Raw genomic sequence first — 24,789 nt, 5'->3', positions numbered from 1 at the left:
ATTGATTTCCAAGGGCACAGAGCATGAAAATGATGAAATATATTTGTTGAGTCTCTCTCTACATATTTATTTGTGGGTCTACTTTCACAATTTTCGTCTTCAGTGTATGAAATAATTAAACATCAACAAACATTATTCCTTTGAGGTATCTCTCCCAGATTAAATTGAAATGATTTCTAAATTACAGTTCATGCATCACTTGATGCACTGATAAATGGAATTAAAAGATCAAATATGGATTTAAAAGTGAGAAAACTCAAATTCCCATGTCACAAATTACACAAATTATGATAGGCTAACTCCCATCCCCTTTGTAATAGAGGTCACAAAGCCTTCTTGATAACCTATACACCACAAGTTTGATTTAGTTATAATCTTTGTGCCAATTTGGTATTGGATCGGATAAGATTCAGTAGGAACTTCAAGAGATACAACAGATACAAGAATTACAACCTTGCATTCGAACTCTTCATATTTTGGTTTTAGATCGAGTGCTTTGTGTATATAAACTGATGAATATTATTGTTTGGTTTGTTGTTCTTATTATGTATTTGATGGTTAAGTGGTTAAGCCCCATCAATAGGAAGAAATAATGATATATGGACACTTCTTTATTACAAACACCTCATTAATAATTATTATTATGTTTTATTTATTATTTCTTATCGTACCACATATAGGTACACTTTTATGGGTAAAAAAAAAATACATACACTTTCATCTTTTTTGTCTCTTACCCTCTATCTAAGTGTTAAGGAGTAAAGTATTTATGTATTATTATTGATGGAAAAAAGACATGGAACAAGACAAGATAGCTCCAATTGGAACCACAATAAAGGATTTCCAAAATATTTTTGTAATAGTACGAGAAATTATTTTCTAACCTCATTATAACTTCATTTTCCATTTCTAATTTCAAATATTTTGAATTTTAAAAAATATTTCTAATAATATTAAATCTAACCGAACACGTATTAAAACACATTTAGAATGATTTTTTCTTATTCATTTTTTATGTTTAATTATTTATCTAAAACTTTATTTTGATTGTGATTTTATATACAGGTCGTTAAGTTCAAAATATATGCGTATAAACCATTTTTTATAATTTTTATTTATATTTTACATTGAGGATTTTTGGTAAAGTAAAATGATAATAAAACAAAAACAAACTAATATTTAATTTAATTCCTATAATTTTTAAATTTATCTATTTTGTTCTCTATGTAAATTTTTTAATTGCATAAGAAATAAAAAGAATAAGTTTGAAAACCAAGTAATTATACCATTTTTATATTTGTTGTATTATCTTCACGTTTTTTACGGTAGCCACTGGCGACGTCTAAGGTTTTCTCTTAATCCGTAGAAACGCGTGATGGCTCTTGGATCTTAGCGAAAAAACACCACCATCTTAATATTATCATCATATTCTTAATAAAATAAAATAAATTGTTTGACTATAGTTACGCAATTCTATGAATTTCGGTCCACAATTGGTTGACTGACTTCGTTCTTTTTGTGAGTCTAAAACAGTGAAACATCTTTGTTTTCCACGTTTTATCTTCCTATCATTGAAGACATAATAGTAAGGTTCTAATTGGTAATTCCAATATTTCGATCTCCAAATTCCCGTGCTTTGAGTTTTTGGTTTTTGCTCATATGTGCTCAATGATTGTTCAACTGTTATGGTGCTTTCTTTAGTTGGTGGTTCTTGTTTTTGAAAGATTTTTAATTAACTGGGTTGTTCAGAACTTGTTTAGGGAATCAATAGGCACAGCTTGTCATTGTTGGTGACTAATTATATATATATTTTTTTTTGCTGCTGAATAATTATATGATATGCTTAAATGTCTATTTGCATTTTCTACATGTTATTACCCTTCACTTCGTGTGGCTTGCAGATGTTCTTGAGCAGATAGCATGGAGGAGCCTCAATGTGCAATCAAGAAGGATGCCACTGAAGTAGAGCTATTTCTTAATCCTCTTTTTACCTTAACAGTCTTATCTATTCTACCATTAGCAGTATTTTCTTTTCCCTTTATGTTTAGTTGAAAAAAACATATTAATTATTTTCTCTTCATTAATGTGCAGTTGGTAGGGAATACCCCAATGGTATTTCTGAACAACATTGTTGTCGGGTGTGTAGCCCGTATTGCTGCTAAACTGGAGTACATGCAGGCCTGCTGTAGTGTCAAAGATAGGCATGGAATTCTTTGATTTCATTTTTTTTATCGGCAAATATTAGTTTGTTAGAATGTTAGTTTTTGTTAGTAGAGGAGATTGAACCCTCGACCATTCCCCTCTTCCCTTCTCCCTTAACCTGCAATCTTGATTTCATAAACTAGAGCTATCTAGAACTGTAAGTTTTTAAGATTTTCATTTGTGGATTTGTAATGATAATCTTCTTTTTTCTCAATCAGGATTGCTTTGAGCATGATTGAAGATGCTGAGAAAAAAGGCCTTATTACTCCTGGAAAGGTTAGATGTGTTAAAGATATATTTACATATCTGGATTTTGGAGTGGAGATTCTCTGTGTGGCCTCAGGCCAGTAATAATACAGGCATGCGCACTTCTCAACATGGCTTTTATTTGGACAATATTGTTTTCCCAATTCCATCAGTAAGGGCGTGTTTGATTTCTATTTTCAAAATCGTTTTTAGTTTTCAAAATGCAACTAAATAAGATGCTCAAATAGCTAGTGGAGAGTGGTGCAAGATACAGAGTAGAATGTGGAATTGAGAAAGAGGTTAAACAAGATGAAAATTGAAGAAGATAAGAAGATATCTCTAGGCTGTTTCTATTTTTATTTTTAAAATACTTGTTTTGAAAATAATTTTAAAACTTAATAGATTTTGAGGAGAATTTGACTGCTGAGTAGTGTAGAATTGTTTTAGAAAACAGTTTTTAAAACTAACAGGTGAGAAAGAAATCAAATAAGCTCTAAATGTCCTTCAACTTTGGCCTGTAATAATGTTTGGACTTTTGGACAATTTTTTCAAATTCTTTCAGTCCATAACATAAATTATCCATCATAGTCAGGAAATATGTTTTATTGAGCTTTTCCAATATTACTGCTTATAATATTGAAGAATTGGGTATTTCCACTCCTCAGGCACTTATGTTGTCTGTATTGTTGAAGATACTATCTAACTAAGTTTAATATTTTTGACAAATGGTTGAAAAGACTGTTCTGGTTGAGTATACAAGTGGTAACACCGGCATAGGATTGGCATTCATAGCAGCATTGAGGGGCTATAAACTTCAGGTGACTATGCCGTCTTATGTGAGTCTTGAGAGAAAGATTATACTGCGAGCATTTGGAGCTGAGGTATATCTTACAGACCCTGCCAAAGGAATTGATGGAGTTATTCAGAAGGCAGAAGAACTACTAGCCAAGACGCCTGATAGTTTTATGCTTAACCAATTTGAAAATCCTGCCAATCCAAATGTATTCTCATTATTCACAACACATTCCTAATTTGGTTGCCTTGTGTTAAGAAAAATTACAGCTGTTTAATTTGTCATCCCTGTAGATTCATTATGAGACAACAGGCCCTGAGATTTGGAGAGACTCAGGAGGGAAAATTGATGCTTTGGTTGCAGGGATAGGAACTGGGGGGTCAATAGCAGGTGCTGGAAGATTCCTCAGGGAGAAAAACCCAGATATCAAGGTTGATTTGTTTACCATGCATACTTTCTTTACTGGGAGAGAACTTGGGAACAAGTTTCTTATACTAACTTTATGATTTCTTCTGCCCCCCCCCAAGCTGTATGGTGTGGAGCCAGCCGAAAGTGCAGTTTTGAATGGAGGACAGCCAGGTGATTTTACCATTCTGTATATTTCTCTCTGGTCTATTTCACTGTATAACTATTGGGCTCTATCATCATATTCATGGAAGATTAAAATTCAAGACATCCAAGACTCATGGTTATATTATTTTCATCTCTCTATCAAGATGTATAGAAGAAAATTTGTTATATGCACTGAACAATAGAATTGGAACCGAGTTCAAATTGGAACACAGGGAATAAAACCATGCTTCCAAAAGACCCTTTGTGAAAAAATCTGCTATCTGGTCATACGTGCAGATGAAAAACTTGGACTGAACCTGTAGCTACCAAGACTATGTGCAGGTCTGTCAATTTCTATGTGCTTAGACCTGGAGTATGGCTCTGCATTCCTTGAGAGATAAGTAATAATTAGGATGTACTACAAATAGCAATGGGAAGCCTTAAGTGTGGTGGTTAATTCATGCAGAAATTCTTGAAGTCAACCATCAAGACAAGCATTTTTAACATCAAAACTGTTTATTGGATCATCCTTTGGAAACTATTTGAAATATGCCAAACAGTAGAATTTATGTTCATGAAAATGGCCTGGAAAAAACTACAAACTCAGGCAGCACTATTAGACATTAGCTAGTGTAACATGCTCTCCCATTTGGATATGTCCTGTTAAATTGTTGACTGACCTATATGATGGAAGTTGGATGCTGGATTCAATCCTCCTGTTTATCATTTAACATTAATTGTAATCTAGGTACTAAATATTGTTATTCAATTGAATTGTTAAATGTGTGTTCCTTGAGATGTCATACATAAATTCTTAAAAATCATTCTTTACCTTGAGCAGTTCTTAGGCAACTACTAGAGGCTGCTGTTTGCTGACTATTTTTTTTTCATTTGCACACATGTCAAAGGTAAGCATCTGATCCAAGGAATTGGTGCTGGTATCATTCCCAAAGTTCTGGATGTAAATCTCCTAGATGAAGTTATTCAGGTAGCTCTCAACACTAAAACATTGGCATTCAGTTTTCAATTTTGATCCAAAAACTGGCTACTTCCTTTTATTTAGATTGATCTCTCTCTTTGCCGAAGAGTGACCTCATAGTTTGTTAATGCTTTATCTGAATGTACTAGAATAATACATGAAGATTGTTATATGCACAATATGGAATAGTGGAATTGAATATTCGTTTAGTAATTGTGTATTGAATGTATTTTTCAAACATTTCCAATTGTATTTGATTCAATTGTTATATGCCTTAAAGGACTAGTATTTTTTCAGAAGTAGTAATACACAGGTTGTTATCTTCTTGGGAAATATATTTCTGTTTCTTATGATGTGAAAGAGTTGCATAAAAGGATTCAGATTAATCAATTAAACATAGTAGGCAAACAGATGCAAGGAAAAAAAGAGGAGATGATTAGTTTATCATTTTGTTTCTCAGTATGATAACTGAACAGGACAAAATCCAAATTTAAGCAATTTGGACTTATTGAGCAAAAGTCGTTAATGAGCTTTAGAACAAGCCATCTTAAATCAAGAAAATAGACTTATTAAATTAGCATGCTCAGCCTAAATACAGCTCTTCATTGTTTTTACTTTTGAATGAGCAAGCAAATCAGAGCAGGTAGCCTCGTAGTTAAGCTTTCCATTTTGGTATAAGACGAGACTTTTGCAGCACTAAGTTTACTTTGCCATATCTATTTTTTGTGTCCAGCGCAGTATACAAGGCTGTTTTTTTCCTTTTAGAGGTTGAGTTGAAGCTATGTCTCATTTGGAGCAACCATTTGAGGATGTTTTATAGTCTTAGAACAAAAGAGTTTTCAAACTGTTGAGAGGTCAGATTATCTTAGGACAACTATCTCTTAGGATGATGTTGCTTGATGGTCTTAGAATGATCTGCTTTGGATTGTAAACCCTTTGGACGAGGTAGATATGTATGTCATTTTCTCATTTCTATTTACTCAAATAAAATCATTAGACTACAAGTCTACAACAAATTATTCATCTAATCATTTTTAAGTTGAACCATCTTATTCCTAACAATTTTCTTGGGCCTCATCATATACTTGGCATATATTATACAAATAGAAAAGCAACATATCTGGACTTTATTAGCTATTATATGTGATCCACCAATCTTCAAGGACAGTGAAGCATATTAATGTTGAATCTTTGATACTTGAAACATGCTAAGATGTATGGAAATTACATAATGTTTCCTCTTCTAGCTACTAATATAAGGGATTCTATTTTGATCAACAAGGTTTTATGAACTGCAGGTTTCAAGTGAAGAGGCTATAGAAACTGCTAAACTGCTTGCCTTGAAAGAAGGTTTGCTGGTATGGTAACATAATTTGTGATTCTTGCTGTCAGCTTTACAGAAATTTCACCTGGTTATTCTGATTAAATATGAACTCTGTACATTTGTAATAGAAAATATGTAAATTATTATTTTTTCATGCTGATTATATAAACACATATTTTTCAGATGGGAATTTCATCAGGAGCTGCTGCAGCAGCAGCAATAAAGGTGGGGAAGAGACCAGAAAATGCAGGAAAGCTCATTGTTGTAAGTTTGTAATTTTCAATAAGTTTATTAAATGATAGTTATAGGATGACTATCGTCTATTCATCTGAGTTTCAAAATATTGCTTGATGTTGTTTGGCATTGAATTGTAGATTATTAGTTAATGTCAATTCTGAATTGTTGTTGTACAGGTGATTTTCCCCAGTTTTGGAGAACGTTACTTATCTTCACCACTGTTTGAATCCATTAGGAAAGAAGCTGAACAAATGACATTTGACTAAGGTGCATAAATAGCTTAGGTTAGTACGCACTGAGTACTCGTTAAGCAAGCACGACTGTCGGTAGTGTGGTCTAAAATAAGTTGAATAACATTTGGATTGACACTTCAAGCTTCAATTTTTATGCAAAAGTTGTTTTCACTCATCCAAATGGAATCAAATCAAAATAGTTTAATTTTTATGCATTCATAACGTAAAAACTTTATACTATCAACTATTCAGAAATTGCGGTAAGTATAATTTTTAAGTAATTATTATAAAAGTTAATAAACTTAATATACATGATAGTGGTGACTGAATGACGGTATAATAATTCTTTAGATTATTAGTGTATATATTATTTACTCAAATTGAAATGCTTGTAAAAGACAAGTCCAAATAATTTAAAACCAAAAATTCTTTTAAATGGAGCCAAGGTCAGAAATCCATAAGCACTGGCAATATATGTTTGTTATTGTGCATTTGGAAATTTAACCTAAGCAAAAGGAGATTACTATTATGTTTGGCAACAATTGCCAGACAAAACATGACAATTATCAGTGTGTTAGGAACTGTGTTAAGATTCCACGTTAATGCAAAAGCTATATAATATGTAGCATATGGTTGGACGTGTGTTTCTTTCTCTCAAAATGCGGTTTCAAACAAGTGAAGAGCAAAACTCAAGAATGAGTTTTACGATGGAATCAAACCCTTGAGAATGAGACCTACAGTGTGTTTGCATTTCGTTCGTGTTAATTGTGTCATAGTTAGCTTGATAGTTGATTACACGGAAGTTAGAGTAGTAGTAGTAGTCCACAATTAATGTTCTTGACTTGATCAGTCCGTGTCAATGTCAAAAACAGAACCTTGGCTCAACATATGGCTGACCACACAACATGCAAGTTGATGATTGAGTTTATCTCCTTATAGTGGGTATGAAAATGGTCATAGAAAAGGTTGCAACCTCAAATATTACATGAAGTTGCAGGATATTTTGCACAAACTAACTTCTTTTCCATCCATTAGCAGATACTCGGCTATTTGTGTTTGGAAGGGCAAAAGGCTTGTTGTCTAGGCAAGACAACAATTTTCAAGTTTATAACATGTTTGATTGACATTAATTTAGAAGAAAAAAATCACTAGATCTTTATTATTTTTTTAAAAAAAAAATCCTTAAAATTATAAAATTTACTTCAAAAACTTTAAACAAATCGACCACTATTTTAAAATTACTCAACTTAAAGTTCACAAACTATAAAATTAAATTTGTTTTATACTCCCCTTTTATGATATAACTCCCCTTTAAAAAATTTGTCGAATTTGAATTAATTTTTAAATAACTATTATAGAATTTGTCCACCATTTTAAAATACCTTTTTCATACGAAAAGAAAACTGAAAAAATCGTCTGTCCATATTTCCCACATATCCACAAAAAAGAAAAAGAAAACACTTTGTCTAAAAATAGCCCTCCACTAGTCTCGTTAAAGAAAAAGACATTTAAATGGAAATGGAAAAGACCCTGTTTTTATATTTCTTTTTCCATTCGGAATTGCTCATGTCATATCCCAAGAGTCCCCAAATTTATTTACTAAAGAGAATCTGCCCCTTCACGCTGGTCGGCTAATTCAGACAAGAAATAATTGGAATTGAAATGGACCCTCACTCACAAATTATGAAACAAGTTCAGGGTTAGGTTATTTTTTATATACCGTTTCAAATTTTTTCTACATCTAATATATTTAAAAAATATATATTTTATTTTTTTTACTTCTTTTTCTTTGTTTATTTCTTTTTTTTTCTTCCTATATACGGATTGACACCTCATAAAATAAATCCATATGTGTCTATACAAATTAATAGTCCATGTGAACAAGTTCAACTTTTTATTCAAAATTGACCCATCTAATTCATAAATCAGGTTGAACAAATAAATTATTTAATTACTCTCTAACCATATTTGAGTTAATCTACAAGTTTATTAGTATTGGTGATTTGTATCATACACACCAGTTAAGTGTGTTTGTGTCTTAGTAATTAAGTGTGCGTTTGGATAAATAATAATAAAATTAATTTGTCAAAATTAGTTTTAAAGAGATATAATTTATGTTTGGATGTTTTATTAAAATCAAGTTATAAATAAAATTCAATACAAATTTGTATTCAATGTAAAAATTATTCAAAGTTAATTTAACCAGATTCTACACCTATAATCAATTCTGAATTATTTTCGAATGCGAAATTAAACACGTGAAAATATATTTAAAATTAATTATGGACCGAGAATCAATTCTGTGGACTGCCAAATCAAACGCGCACTAAATTCCACGTCCAAACGCATAAGCTACTTTGTGCACATTTGTATTTTCGGTAGAACTGCGGCCGCATGAAGTCCCATGTTGTTTCACAACTTACAAGGGACGTGAGTCAAGAGGCAGGAGACTCCAATCCGAACACGTAGTTAATTATTCGTGTTGTCTTGTTCGCGTCCGTATAACACAGCTCCTGTGCTTGCAAGACAAAGAAAAGATATTATCTTTCAAGTACATATATTGGATTCTTGTGCCGATGAAATGTGTTATACAAAACTCCAAAGAATTGAAGAAATACAATAATAACTACTTTTAGTTTCACGGTGCACTGTGTCTGTGTGTACGTATGACTTTTTTTTTGGGTGAATGTGTGTATGAGTGTATGACTATGTTTTACGTAAAATACGTTAATTCCTTAACCTTCATCATGTCACTCTGGTTCTGCAACTTGCTGAATTTGGGAACCTTTTTCTTTCTTGGATAAGAAGACTTCTTGGTTTTCGGAATTGCTATTAAGGGCATAACAAATAAAGTTTCCATATACGGCCAAGAATTAATTTTACAAAACAGCTGCTACCACTCCTTCGAGGCTTTTTATAGCCACTAAAATAATTCTTATCTGAAACAACCCATGTCCATGAGAAACAACATTGGTCATTAATAAAATGAAGATAATCTATTTTAATGGAATAACTTGTCCCACTCTGCCCAAACCCCAAACGAATTAGTAGTTTTCTTTTTTCGTGCATCGAGTATTCGGTTTGTACGTGTGCCATAATTGAATTGTTTTGTGTTGTTTTCTTGAACATGATTGGCTAATTAAACCAAAGCTTTGTTTCTGATGAGAAAGACTTTGGCTGGGTTGTTTATAAATTGTGAAACAGGCAGAGCTAGCTAGTCAATTATCTTATTCAGTATTTCTGCACAGCCCTTTTTTTGGTGAATTATTCTGCACCTACACCCCTTGGTGAAGAATTATAATTAAGGTCTACTTAAATATCTCTTTGCATATATATATATATATATATATATATATATATGTGTGTGTGTGTGTGTGTGTGTGTGTGTGTGTATAATTGTTTTCTTACCTAAAGCTCTCTTTGTTCAGTTTGCAGGCCTTCCAATTAACATGGAGCCACAGTGTGCAATCAAGAAAGATGCCACTGAAGTAATATATTTTGTCATAATAACATTTTATTTCACCTATCTTCACCATCTTAATTAGTTATTCTGCCATGCTTGAAGCATTTATCATCCTTCTTTTTCCTGTGCAGTTGATAGGTAATACCCCAATGGTATACCTGAACAACATAGTGGAGGGGTGTATGGCCCGCATTGCTGCTAAGTTAGAGTCCATGCAACCTTGCTTCAGTATCAAAGATAGGCATGACATTAGTTCACAAACTAGAGAGCTTTGATCTAATTTCGGGATTTCAATTTCAGAAATTTTAATTATGATCTTCTTTTTTGCACTCAGGACAGCATTTAGCATGATCAAAGATGCTGAGGATAAAGGCCTCATTACACCGGGAAAGGTTAGTCATGACTAATGAGTCACGTACGTTACAGTTTATATATTCCCTTGTAGAATATATTTAAGGGAAAAGGGTTGTGCCGGGTTGAAGAAAAAAAGAAACTGAACTTAAAAGACTTAACAACGAAAAACTTTCATGCACTTTTTTTGGTATTGAACTGACATGCACTTTGAGTGTTTAAAAGCAAATCAAATTGATTTAACATATGTAACAAAAAAAAATGATTTAGCATATGTATCGAGTAAAAAAAAAGATCAAACTAATAATAAAAACACATTATTTTTAATTTCGATTTAGTTCCATTTTTTCTTGTTATTGTTAAAATTGAACGCAATCAAATCCATATTTTTTTAACATACTTATGTGAGTCTAATAAGCATGAATGATTAATAAATTTTTTTAATTATTAATCAATAAAAAATCATTTTTAATATGATTTTTTTAAAAAGATAATAAGCTTACATGAAAGTTTATAATTGGATAATAATGTAAAAAAAAAACTTTATAATTAATGTATATATTATTTATTCTACTTATATTGTTTTTCTTGTTATACTACACCTCATAAAATTCAATTCTTTTCTTAACCCTGTCAAACTATAGTATAATAATATTTTGAACTTTTGATCACGATAGTGTGTAATTTTACTTGTTAGACATTTTAGTTATATTAAATTATGAAATTATGATATTGATAATACATAAATAATTATCTATAAATCTTAATGAATTCTTTTTTCTACGTAATTAATGAATTTTTTTTATAAGAGAATTTTTTTTATTTATGTGAATCAAAGACATGTATAAAAGATTTGTCATGCTGTGAAGTGCCAAGACAAATTTTAGTCATATATTTTTTACGAAATAGCTATTCATATAAAAAAAATATTCATAAAACTGATAATTGATCTTCGGATCAATTAAAATTAATTCAAGTTGATATAAGGCAGACCAAATTAAACTAAACCAATCCACTTGGTTGGATTATCTACAAAACCAAAACAGACCGACCCCTTCTACTTATCTCAAGGAGACAAATGAAACTGAAACTTACATGCAGCCTATCATATGGGTGACCCTCGTTTAGGTTTTTATATATATATGGTTTTTACTTGGACAATAATCTTTTTCAAATTCTATGCCATTGCATGCTCTTCATGAAGTACATATCATTATGTTATTCATATTGCAAAGTTTTTTTTTGTTTTGTTTTCAAATGATGGTTTTCAAGAGTGTTCTTGTTGAGGCTACAAGTGGGAACACGGGCATTGGAATGGCATTCGTAGCAACATTGAAGGGGTATAAAGTCATAGTGGCTATGCCAGCTTCTGTGAGTCTTGAGAGAAAAATTGTACTTCGAGCCTTTGGAGCTGAAGTCTATCTCACTGACCCTGCCAAAGGAACCGATGCAGTTCTTAGGAAGGCCGAGGAGATAGTGAATAACACGCCCGGAAGTTACATGCTCCGCCAGATTGATAATCCTGCTAATCCAAAAGTATTAATGCTTTCAATTTAATCATCATGCACTCATAATTTAAAGTTCTTTTTCGTTCAATCATAAATTATTTTTAAGTTAATTACTATAAAAATCAATAAATTTATTATATATGACGGATTGTGATAGAATAATAGTATAAAATTATTTTAATTCGGTTTTTTTTCTCTACTTCTTTATAATATGGTCATACATAAATATATGAGCTTATTATTATTATTTTTTGTCATTTATTGGTTATGGTTAAATCCGTAATTATAGATTCATTACGAGACCACTGGTCCTGAGATTTGGAGAGACTCCGGAGGGAAAGTTGATGCTTTGGTTGCAGGGGTAGGAACCGGGGGTACCATAACGGGTGCTGGCAGATTCCTCAAGGAGAGAAACCCCAATGTCAAGGTTTTAATTCTTTTACCTTACCAAGCTTGCTCTGCTTTGCCTAATAGTAATATTTTATGCTAACTTCACGTTTTTGCCCCAGCTGTACGGCATAGAACCAGTTGAAAGTGCAGTCCTCAGTGGAGGACCGCCAGGTAATTTTACCATTACGCTCATTCTTTTAGCCAATTAAACGAGTCGTTTTGCTATCTCAATTCCACAATATAATATTTTTCTTTTTTTATCGATAAATGTTAATTTTGTCGGCATAGTATCGGTATGGAACCTATGACTTTCTCTTGTTTCCTTTTTTCTTAACTATCCAACCCACAGTTATTATGTAAGAATACACTTATCAAGTCATCTTGAAATCTAATTTAGCTGCTAAATGTTGTTATTTGTTGAATTGCAAAATTGAGTTTTTCATTCAGATAGCATACATCAACTCTGAATATCTGTTCTTTAAGCTTTAGCAAGACCTTAGACAACAATATGAGACCGTTTAGTGACTGTTTTGTACACATTCAGGTGATCACCTAATCCAAGGGATTGGTAATGGTCTCATTCCAAGTGTACTGGATTTTAATCTCCTAGATGAAGTTATTCAGGTACCTCTCAACACTATTGCCACTCAATTTTCAATTTTGATTCAGAAACCTATATTTCCAAGGAGTTATGAAGCACCGACACGGACACCGGACACGACACGGACACGGACACGTGGACACCTGTAATGTCCAAAATATAGAACGTAGTATGGGTGTCGTGTCGGTGTCGGACACTGACACATACGCGTGTCGGACACCGGACACGGCAAGGGACTGGAGTGTTCATGCTTCATAGCCAAGGAGTCAATCTATCTATCTTTTAGCCTGGTGTAGCCTCAAAATTTGTTATTTTTGTTTTGCAGAAAATTTACTCAAATAATCTTAATATATTTAGATTTTATGCAGATATATCTCAGACTCAGTTACCAATAAATGACTCAACAGTATGTTGGAGTGGAAGTGAATATTTGTTTAGTAGTTGTAGTGGGTGGCTGTCAAATATTTCAAATTGTATTTTTTCTTATTTTTAAATTCACTTAGATGCCCAGAAATTTCAAAATAAATGGTATTATTTTTTAGAGTATAGTTTGTTGTCTCTGGGAAGATATGTGATCATGCATGGTAAGAAAAAATATACTTGAGAGGAAAAATCAGAAAACGGTTATTATTTTGTTATTTTTGTTTCCTAATCCTACCAAACATGACAAGATCATTTTTAATCTCTTTTTTTTTAATTTATATACTTAATGCTCTTCATTTTTTTTTTATTTTTCATTTCTGACACTTGAAGTAGCTTGTTAATGTCACATGCTTCTAAGTGTTATAAGTGCGGCCATTTTTGTCAAAAGTTTCCTTTCCCATTTTCATGCACTCTGATCCTTAGCATGTTTTTCATATAACCTATTATTTCACATTTCAGAATGAGACATACTGATTCTGAATCTATGATTCATAAAACATGTTTAGATTTTATAAGAATATATAAATTGATATGCTTGAAAAAATAGAAGTGTCACTGAATTGCTAGCGAAAAAGTCCTCCCAGCCTTGTACATTTAATTATAAGCAAAAGAATCACAAATCAGGGCATTAATTGCGGGCTAAGACTGACAATGCTCTACAATTAGTACAAGTTATTCAACACACACATAATGTTTACTCAGCTAGCTACTGTTACAAGGCATTTTGTCAAGGCTAACAAGGTCTGTAAACTGCAGATATCAAGTGAAGAAGCTATAGAAACTGCTAAGCTTCTTGCTTTAAAAGAAGGTTTGTTGGTATGGCAATGATAATTTGTGGCTCTTAGTGATTTCACAGTAGTTTCTATTTGTCAGTTATTCCTGTGAAATCCAAACTCAATACTTCTCTAATCCCAAATATTTAAATTATCAGTTTTCATGCTGATTATATAATTACTTGTTTTTGCAGATGGGAATTTCATCAGGAGCCGCAGCTGCAGCTGCCATAAAATTGGGGAAGAGACCAGAAAATGCCGGAAAACTCATCGTTGTGAGTTTCTAATCTTTGACATTATGTCCTAATCGATAATGATAAAGTAGGATATTTTCTTTGTTGGTGGTCATAAATTCATATATGAAGGAGTGAGAAGATTTGGATCTTCTAGACAATAAAGGTCATTCCATTCTCCAGCATGTTCAATTGTCCTTCCCAAATTCCTATCCTGAAACACACAACAATTGTCATGAACAAACCACATTACATGACAAATCTTGAGTAAGTTTTTGTATAAAGACGTTGGTGGACAACTTTGGAACATGATTGACAATTTTCAAGATCATTGATGGGACAGTTATGAGAGTTCAATCTGCTATAGCAATTTTCTTATTGATGGGGCATGGGATCACAGGTTAATAGGTAGAGCATTGATCATAACCCTTCTTCACATTTGTCAACCTTCCTGTCAATGACCATAGCTAAGGTTTTCAGTTTTTCACTGTTGGAAAATTTAGCATTAGACTCCTAATTTCTTCACTTGGTACAACAACAACTACTTCATTAAATGTTGGTAGCTCTTCTTTCCCCAAGATTTGAATCCTGACTTGATCAAATTCAGGATTCAAGCGATGGAAATCATATTCATAGACTCTCTATTGCTCAATAGACTTCTTGAGAACTGCTACATCATTAGAACATTTGATCTTTATTGGTCAAATTCCATCCATAAGGACTAAGCTTGTTAGTGTACTCAGTAACAGTCTTGTTCCCCTGTTTTGCTGCCAAAGCCTTCATCTTTACGTCATACACTTGAGTAACATCTTTTGCTTTATTGTTATCGTTGCTTGGATACCAATCAAATACACTTCAAGGTTCCAAATTGTGTGTGAATTTGTGATAATTCTAGTTAGAGGTACAAATGATTTGCGTATGCTAAATCATGTCATTTGCTCCTGTTGATGTGCAGGTGGTATTTCCTAGTTACGGGGAGCGTTATTTATCTTCACCATTGTTTGAATCCATTCGGCATGAAGCTGAACAGATGACATTTGATTAAGAACAAAAATACTATGTAACAGTGCTCTGCGAATTTGATAGTATTATAGTTTTTTTTTTTTTGTCTGGTGATCTCCTATTCAGGACGATCCATATGTTTGACTTCAATAATACATAAGAATTTTATAGGAGAAGCCTCCAGTGATCCCTTATTCAGAACGATTAGAAATCTACGTATCTTTTAAAAGGAATAAAAAAATTAACGAAAAATATACAATTGAATGTTCAATGCCGGAAAAGCTATATGACTATGAATAGTTCTTAGAAAGGGTCTTGTTAAAAAATGGTGAGTCGGAAGTGAAATAGTATATTTTTGTGTCCTTTTACTCTTTTAGTTTAGTAGGCTCTTATTAAAACATACTTGATTAACCAAAAAATATTAGGTGTTTTTAAATCAACTATTTTTTTGTTTTTTTATCAACAAACAAGATTAATCTCCTTGGAAAGGATGATGCATCTATTTTGCCTCCTTGAATATATTATATTTATCATAAATAAATTTAAAAACAAGAAATTTCATTGAGACAGAGAAGAAGTGACCACCTTTGTAATCTAACAAACCATCAAATGTACTTGCTAAATCCTCGGGATTACTTGGGACGCCTCTAAACCAACTAAATCAAACACTAATTTTGTTTGATTGATAATTCATGATTGTCACTAGTCTAATGAAATTTTATACAAGAAAGAAAATAAACACATGTTTTCTCTTTATAAATAGATGTTTTTCACATATGAATAATATCTTATTCAAGTGCATTAATCCTATAAGTTAAAATGTATTAAAAATTATAATATTAAAAATGAAACTCATTAAATAATAAATAAAAATTTTTATGTTTTATAATTCTTAATAAATGTTCGAAATAATGTGTGTTAAAGAAGTGTGATACTACTAACATTTATCGTGATTAGATTAGCTACATTGTAACACTCTTCTAAAGGTGAACATCAAATACTGCAACTTCTCTTTCCTGTACATCCTTGCAGAGGCTATTGCTTTTTTTGAAGGCTGCAGAGTGTAAAGGCTATTATTGTAACTGCTAATTTTATTTTGTTTTTTTTTCTAAAGGTAGGGAACTGGAGGTTAGGATCATAAGAGAGGAAGTGTCTCGCTGAGGATCAAATCTTGCTCCTTTTCATGCATATTGATAGCAATATTGGTAATAACAGACCCAAGAGAGTAAGCACAAGGTCAACTTATCTCAATGACTTCATGTGAGCATCCTTAGTGCAGTTGGGCCTCCACTACTTTGCCTGTAGAAGTTTTTTATAACCACCTACATACCATACCATAAATTAGTTATTTCCCAATTCAACACTAAGTGACCTTGATGGGCAATTATCATCCATTATAATCACTTATAAATATAGCAATATCAATGAATAAAGGCAGGAAAAATTACTTATCTCATTCTAATTAGTGCCTTGTAGCTTAGCTTAGCATTAGCATTGTGTTATCAAGTGGTCCGACCTACCCTCCACCACCACCATGCCGGAGCACAATACACGACAGTCCACCACGGAACAATTGAAGGACGCCATCTTTCGCCTCACCTAACACCAGACCACTCTTTCTTAGTCGGATTCCGTGATGAATGAGAAACTCGAGTCCATCTTGGAATGTTTGGTTGTGATGACCGTTATGCCCAGTTCCCCAGCTCTAGCCCCGCAACCTTCACACAATCATCCTCACCTGAAGCTCGAAGTGCCTCACTTCGATGGTCAAGACCCGTTGGGCTGGATATTTAAAATATCCTAATTCTTTGACTATCAAGGTGTCCCTGAGCCAAAATGCCTCACCATCATTTCCTTCTATATGGAAGGACTAGCGCTCTGCTGGTATCAATGGATGACGCACAATGGTTTTCTCACCATATGGCCTACCATGTTCCATGCGTTGGAGTCCCGTTTTGCCCCATCGTATTATGACGACTCCCACGACGTTCTTTTCAAACTCCAACAACGACTACTTGACGGACTTCGAATGGCTAGTTAACCGCATTATTGGCCTTGCCCTGCCGTTCCTCCTTAGTTGTTTTATTTCAGGGTTGAATCCTGAGTTGCACAAAGTTTCAAGCCCTGTAGCCGATGTCCCTGCCATAGGCGGTGGCTCTAGCCAAGCTTTAGGAAGACAAGCTTAGCAATCGCCACAAGGGCCCTCGTCACTCTTATTCCAATGTCTTACTATTTGCCTCTGCCATCATTGCTCCCTCCAGTCCACGCATCCCATTTAAGCAACTATCCTCGAAGGAACTGGTGTTGCACCGCGATCATGGCCTCTACTACCACTGCGAGGAAAAATGGGTGCAAGGCCACCATTGCAAGCCCCCCCTCCAATTGTTCATCGCTGATGAAGACAATGATGTTCCTGACGAAAACCCAACCCTAGTTCTGAACCACACCTCCTTGAGTTCCCCTGACTTGCCCACACCCCAACTTAGTTTAAACGCTCTAGCAGGCATGCCGGCACCGAAAACCATACATGTATATGGTACCATCAACCACCACTGTGTTCTTATCCTCGTCGATGGTGGGAGTACCCACAATTTTATACGATCCCGCATCGCGAAATTCCTCGGCCTCCCGACCACTTCAACACATTTACTACATGTTATGGTGGGGAATGGCACCATGATGGATTGCACCTCCTCTTGTCCACAGGTCTCGGTGGAGATACATGACCATCGTTTCGTGGTCGACCTCTACGCACTTCCCCTCAGCGGCACGAACTTGGTGTTAGGGGTCTAATGGCTCAAAGAATTAGGACTCGTCACTACAGACTACACCCAAATGACAATGTCACTTACCCACTTGGGTTAGCCCACTGCCATTCACGCAAGTGTTCCAATACAACCCAAATATGTCTTAGCCCAACAGGTTTGATGTATGTTCCACACAGAAAGCATCTCGGCCCTCTTCCAACTCTCCTTGCTCCACGACCAGGCCAAACAACCCACACCCCCTACTTCCGACAATCCCTCACCACCACCGGAGCTAACCCAATTGCTTCATCGTTTCGTGAAAATTTTCCAAGAACCCAATACCCTTCCACCTCAACATTCCATCACTTACCTTATACAACTTTTACCCAATTTCGTCCTCGTTAATGTATGCCCTTATCGTTATCCCTATTCCCAGAAAGCTGAACTGGAAAAATAGGTGGCCTCTATGCTCACTATCGATCTTATCCGCCTAAGCCAAAGTCCATTTTCTTCCCTTGTTCTTTTGGTGAAGAAGAAGGATGACACATGACAATGTTGTGTTGATTATCGAGCTTTTAACTCAGTCATAGTAAAGGATCAATTTCCCATGCCCATCATTGACGAACTAGGATGGGCATGTTGGTTTCTGAAGCTTGATCTCTGATAGGGGTTCCACCAAATCCGCGTTTCTAATGAAGACATTCTGAAAACCCTGTTTCATGCCCATCAAGGGCACTACGAATTTCGCGTTATGCCATTCGGCCTTTGCAACGCGTCATCCACATTTCAGGTGACCATGAATGAATTGTTGAAGCCCTTTCTCTATAAACTCGTTGTCATTTTCTTTGATGATATATTAGTTTATAGTCCTTCGTTGCCTTCTCATTTTGACCACCTAGAAGTAGTGTTGGATACTCTCGCGAAGGGCGAGTTCTACCTTCGTCGCTCCAAGTGCCTATTTGCTAGGAACCATCTTCAAAACCTTGGCCACATCGTTTTTGAAAAGGAAGTGGCATCGAATCCAGAGAAGATTCAAGCCATGGTTGCCTGGCCGCGACCATCAACGACCACCGAGTTGCGCGGATTTCTCAGACTTACTGGTTTTTATTGTCGTTTCAGCAAAGGCTACACCTCTATTGCAGGTCCCCTAACAACATTGCTCCGTAAAGAGCACTTTCAGTGGAACCTAGAGGCTCAAAGTGCTTTTGACCGTCTAAAGGAGATAATGACCCAGGCTCCCATATTGGCCTCGTCGAATTTCACAATTCCTTTCATATTGGAAACAGACGCTTCTGGGTCTGCCATGGGGGTTGTCATGCTTTAAAATTGCCATCCTATAGCCTTTTATAGAAAGTTATTTTGCCCCAAACTCTAGAAGGCGTCCACATATGTCCGGGACCTCCATGTCATCACGTCAATTGTCCGAATATGGCATCATTACCTGCTTGGAAATTCCTTTATCATCCTGACTGACCACAAGAGTTTGAAGGATTTAATGGCCCGGGTCATCCAAAGACCTGAGCAACAGGTTTACTTGTTCAAGTTACTTGGCTAAAACTACACGATCGAATACAAATCCGATGCCAGTAACGTTGTGGCAGACACCCTGTCTCGCATTGTTTCTCCTACAGAGGAAAGCTACTTTTCTTTATCACTTTCGAATTTTGTATTCCTTGAACAACTCAAGCAGTCACTTCACTTGTCTGCTAGCTATTCATCTTTGTTGTAGAACATCAAGGAACACCCAGCCAGACATGAAGGTTTCACGGTGGACCGCGATCTCATCTTCTTCCATAGGAAGATATGGTTACCATCAGACAATCCATTCATAACTCGCTTGCTCAAAGAATTCCATACTACTCCTCTTGGGGGACATATGGGATTTTCCAAAACATTACACCAACTTCAAGCAATTTTCTTTTGGGCCAAGATTTACGAGCTTTCATCGCCAAATATACTACATGCCAACAGACCAAGTACGAGACGAAAAATCCTGCGGGATTACTTCAGCCCTTACCCATCCCAAATATGCCATGGGAGGACCTTTCGCTCAATTTTATCAGTGACCTTCCCCAATCATAGGGCTATTATGTTATTTTGGTCATAGTGGACCGTTTTTCAAAAGGGGATCACTTCGATGCTTTACCCATTCGCTACACAGCCCGTTCAATGGCACTACTCTTTCTCGATGTCGTTTGCAAACTCCATGGCTTTTTTAGGAGCTTAGTTTTCGACAGAGACCTTGTTTTCATTAGCTCTTTTTGGTAGGAGCTGTTTCGCCTGAGTGGCATCAAACTCAGGATGAGCCTTCATACCACTCTAAAACAGATGGGCAAACTTAGGTACTCAATCATATATTGGAACAATATCTCCGTTCCTTCGTTCATGACGGACCACGATAATGGTTCAAGTTATTGTCTTTAGCAAAGTGGTCATACAACACTTTTGTGCACTCCAGTACCGGTCTTTTGCCATTTGAAGTCACATACAGAAAACCCCCACCATCAATTCCCAATTACATGCAGGGATCATCATCCATTGAAGCAATTGACGCCCTCTTATCTACACATGCGTTTATCCGCTCCGTCTTACAACTAGCGTTGTTTGCTTAAAGCTCAGGCAGCTATGAAGCAATCTGCTGACGCCCATCAACGCAATGTCACTTATTCAGTAAGTGACTAGGTTTATGTCAGACTCCGTCCATATTGTCAAAAGTCGGTCACCGCAACTTACAATAAGCTTTCCAAATGCTACTTTGACCCATTCCAGGTAATAGAGCGGATTGGTGTCGTAGCTTATCGTCTCCAATAGTCGAAATCATCTAGGATTCACCTAATATTCCATGTCTCATTGCTGAAATTACACCAAGGCCTTCAACCCGGCAGTCTCGGATTTTTACCTTCCCCTATAATGGACAATATGCCTCTCGTCCAGCCCCTTATTATTATGGACTAGAAGTGAAACACTAAGACTTCTTTACCTTCCAAGTTGGTACTGGTCCAATGGTTGGGATTATCTCTTGAGGAATCCACTTAGGAAGCTTGGGAGGACCTGAAGACAACATATGCCCTTGAAGACAAGGACATGTTTCGAGTAAGGGGTGTTGATAGCAATATTGGCAATAACAGACCCAATATCCTTAGTGCAGTTGGGCCTCCACCACTCTCCTTGTAGAAGTTTGTTATAACCACCTACATACCATACCAGAAAGTGGTTATTTCCCAGTTCAGCAGTAACCGACTCTGATGGCAGTTATCATCTATTGTAATCACTTATAAATATAGCAATATCAATGAACAAAGGCATGAAAAATTACTCATCTCGTTCCAATTAGTGTCCTGTTGCTTAGCTTAGCATTGGCACTGCGCTATCACTTGTCTTGTAGCTACTAGTTGGAAAGTAGAACTCTCGAGTCTCAATCATAGATTAAATTAAATTAAAATCTAGGTCCCATGTAATTCAATAATTCCTTTTAAAAAATTTAATTCAATAATTAAGCATGGACTTTGTCAAAAAATAAAAATAAAAAGAAACATGGGCTTTTCAGCTTTTGCGGGACCCCTTATACATATTTTTTTAAAGATAAATATTTTTAATGTCTATATTTTCCATTAAATGTAATTAAGATTCCTATACTTTCATATTAATTAATTTGATACTTAAATTTATAAATAAATAAAAAAGATTTAGTCTCTCTTAGGTCTTAACTTTAAGAAATGATAATTTTTTATAAAAGAAAATCTTGATTATATTTGACCAGAAATATGAAAACTAAAACTTCATTTAATTTTATTTTGAGGCTGAGTTTAGCTACTTCTTGCTTCGAACCAGGTTCTCAATCATGGTACTACATTACACCAGTGTAAACAAGAGTCACAGACTGCGAGACCCCTTATTGTTGCACATTAGAAAAGCCATGCGCCCATATTTTGTGATAAAATAACTTGCTTATCATGTAATTCTTTTCATTTTAAAAGCACAATTAGCTTTTATTAGTAACTAGTAATATTTTAAATAATCTTAAATTATTATTTTATGTATATAAATCGTTATATTTTTTAAATCATCTTCTTTGTCTTTATTGATAAATTAAATTTTAATATTTTTTAAAATGTCAATTATTAAAAATAATATTATATCATAATTTAAATTATTTATTAGAAATTTAAATATAACATTTTTTTAAAATAGTAATTATTATACATGTTAATTATAACATAACTTATATATTAAAATATTATTTATTATGAATTTTTAGCATAACTTATATTCATCTTCTGGACTGAATAAACTAAAATATTAGTACTCATATAAGTGTTAAAATTAATAAAATACAAGTTGTACAATACAAGATTATGAGTTTTCTTAACTCTCGACATTTGATGAATTTGGATCAAAAGAGAAAATAATAAGTTAGTTATTGTGTTTTCTACTACTAAATAAAAATTACAACTGTGGTATTTTTTTTTTTTGAAAGGTACTGTGCTAATTTTTAACTGCAGCATTTTATCATTTTCTCTTTCTTTATTTTATTGTTTTTCTCAATCCAAGCACGTTTATCTTTGTGACAGAAAGACGGAAAGAATGATGTATATAACTCATTATTTATCCTGAGCCATAATTTAAAATGAGAAAAGAAAACTTATGAAAGTGTGAAAAGTTTTAAAAATTAATAATTTATTATATATAATAAATTATGATCAGACAATAATATAAAATTATTTTATACTCAAGTGTATAAACATTAAATTTATTTAATATATATATATAGTCATTCATATAATAATTTTTGTATTTATCTCTTGTTATTCATCGTTTATTATGTTTTAATTTTGTTTTCTTTGTTGTACTATATAATTTATTGTATAAGTATTATAGTATATATTTTTGCCTTAAAAAAAGTATTACTATATTTCTAAAAAGGAAACTCATTATTCATTGCAAAACGTGTCACGGTGGAACTAGGAAAAATAGTATTTAATCCATACGATTATCTCTCTGACTCTACTATTCTATTTCTTCCGAGCTCGTGTCATATGTGCTTCGGCGTAATTTTAATTATTTTAAAAATAAAAAATTAAAATTTAAAAATATTTTAAATTAATATAATTAAAATGTATATTTAAAATAATTCTAATGAAAAAATTCTTAAAAAATATGCATGAAATGAGAAATTGATTCTTAAACAAAACAAATTAATATTTTAGTTGGTTCATTATGCAAGACAAGTATTTATTGTTATATAATTAAAATTTATAATGAATAAATACATAATTTTTTATTTTATATTAATAAATAATAATATATGATTAGATACATCTTATTATAATGAGAAGGTGAAGATAAAAATCACAGGTATCATGAATAATCATATCGCAACAACTTTAATGTTAGGGACTAAAGGGGACATCACACTTCGGATGGCAACGGTTGGGATCGGTATTAGTCTCTCGTATCTCTTAATTGTACAAGTATTTGTTAAGGTGATATTTATGGAATTTTTAAATATTTTCAAATATTTATGTGTATTTGTAAATATTTGTTAAAATATAATTTTTTAATGAAAAGTACAAAAATAAAGCTAAAAACAAATATTTTTAAAAATATATATTTAGACTAAATTAACAATTGTTATATGTATTTAAGGGGAGAATTTGTCTTTAATTCTTTTCATGTGTAAATTATTTTTTTAGTCAAAGGCATAACAAGAGGCAGACAGGACAAATAGAATTAGACTGTAACCTAGTTGGTTAAACAATATTCATAATAGCTGACTAAAAAATATTATTGTAAATTTTATTTTTAAAATTAACTTTTTTAAAAGTAAAAAAAAAGAGTGTACAAATGGGGCACTACTATTTATAGTTACATCTTTTTAATAAGCATAAAAATGTGTACAGACTACATATAGCACACTTATATTTGTAATTACATTTGTTTTAATGTGTAGGGTTTGATATGAATATAATTATTGTGAAAACACTGATTTATGTAAAAACGTGATTACAATTAATAATAATTATTAGATTGTGATTAAAAATAGCAGATAACTGAAATTAAAAAAATTAAATTCAAATATAATATAGTCATTAAATTTTTAAAAAATTTATGAAACAAATTATGTTCTAAAATATTTAATTATTATTAACTAAATATTATTACTTGTTATTATGATTGTTGTTAATGATAATCGTAATAATTAATGACAATAATAATAATAATAGGTGATGATTAATCTTTTATAGATTTAATGACATATTATAATTTAATTTAAAATTTAAATATTTTAATTTCAATTATTTATTATTTTTAATTTTAATCTAATAGTTATAATTAGTTATTCTTATATTTATGTAAGATAATGTTATCAAGTAGTGGTAATTGGTTTGATATTTTATAAAATAAGAAACGACAAACATGATTAATTACTCAAAGAAATGAACACGTGAATCATCAAAGAAAGGAACGCATCAAAATGATGATTTCCAAAAATATAGAATTATTACAAACTAGCAGTGTGTCATGTTCGTGCGGAAAAAATTACTAAATTAAACAGTGAATCAATTAATTATTATACATCTGTGAAAAAGAATTAAAAAGCAAAAAGGACACGACGGGGGGGGGGGGGGGGTAGATAATTTGAGAATGAAAATATTTATATAAACTTTTTGACAAGTATTTGTAAAAGAAGAAAAAAAATATGTTTTACTATAATTTGTATAAAAAACAAAC

The 24,789-nt window shown here is 33.2% G+C and overlaps 2 protein-coding genes across 13 annotated transcripts; both read left to right on the top strand.

Annotated features, from left to right (window-relative positions):
- The first annotated feature begins 1,440 nt into the window (after positions 1-1,440).
- Positions 1,441-6,777, top strand: LOC114372134 (cysteine synthase-like). 5 transcript variants are annotated; one of them, XM_028329554.1, is made up of 11 exons: positions 1,441-1,585; positions 1,902-1,962; positions 2,092-2,201; positions 2,421-2,478; positions 3,186-3,449; positions 3,535-3,672; positions 3,769-3,820; positions 4,702-4,781; positions 6,071-6,130; positions 6,280-6,360; positions 6,510-6,777. In XM_028329554.1, exons 2-11 carry the CDS (start codon positions 1,921-1,923, stop codon positions 6,597-6,599), a joined length of 975 nt encoding a protein of 324 aa, XP_028185355.1. In that variant the 5' UTR covers positions 1,441-1,585; positions 1,902-1,920; the 3' UTR covers positions 6,600-6,777. The 5 variants fall into 5 exon arrangements, with proteins under 5 accessions (XP_028185355.1, XP_028185356.1, XP_028185359.1 ...); XM_028329555.1 differs by having other exon boundaries at positions 1,449-1,600; positions 6,510-6,747; XM_028329558.1 differs by having other exon boundaries at positions 1,459-1,590; positions 6,510-6,747.
- A 2,343-nt stretch (positions 6,778-9,120) lies between these two features.
- LOC114372547 (cysteine synthase-like) lies at positions 9,121-15,504 on the top strand. Of its 8 annotated transcripts, none has more exons than XM_028330157.1 (12): positions 9,121-9,226; positions 9,771-9,872; positions 9,995-10,054; positions 10,161-10,270; positions 10,364-10,421; positions 11,653-11,916; positions 12,178-12,315; positions 12,398-12,449; positions 12,823-12,902; positions 14,059-14,118; positions 14,270-14,350; positions 15,264-15,504. In XM_028330157.1, the coding sequence occupies exons 3-12, from the start codon at positions 10,016-10,018 to the stop codon at positions 15,351-15,353; spliced, it is 972 nt and encodes a 323-aa protein (XP_028185958.1). In that variant the 5' UTR covers positions 9,121-9,226; positions 9,771-9,872; positions 9,995-10,015; the 3' UTR covers positions 15,354-15,504. The 8 variants fall into 8 exon arrangements, with proteins under 8 accessions (XP_028185958.1, XP_028185963.1, XP_028185961.1 ...); XM_028330156.1 differs by lacking the exon at positions 9,121-9,226 and adding an exon at positions 9,316-9,645; XM_028330155.1 differs by lacking the exon at positions 9,121-9,226 and adding an exon at positions 9,316-9,649.
- The last annotated feature ends 9,285 nt before the right edge of the window (positions 15,505-24,789 follow it).

The sequence above is a fragment of the Glycine soja genome, chromosome 10 (assembly GCF_004193775.1).
Source record: "Glycine soja cultivar W05 chromosome 10, ASM419377v2, whole genome shotgun sequence".
Taxonomy (NCBI): domain Eukaryota; kingdom Viridiplantae; phylum Streptophyta; class Magnoliopsida; order Fabales; family Fabaceae; genus Glycine; species Glycine soja.
This window is presented reverse-complemented; position numbering and strand designations above follow the sequence as displayed.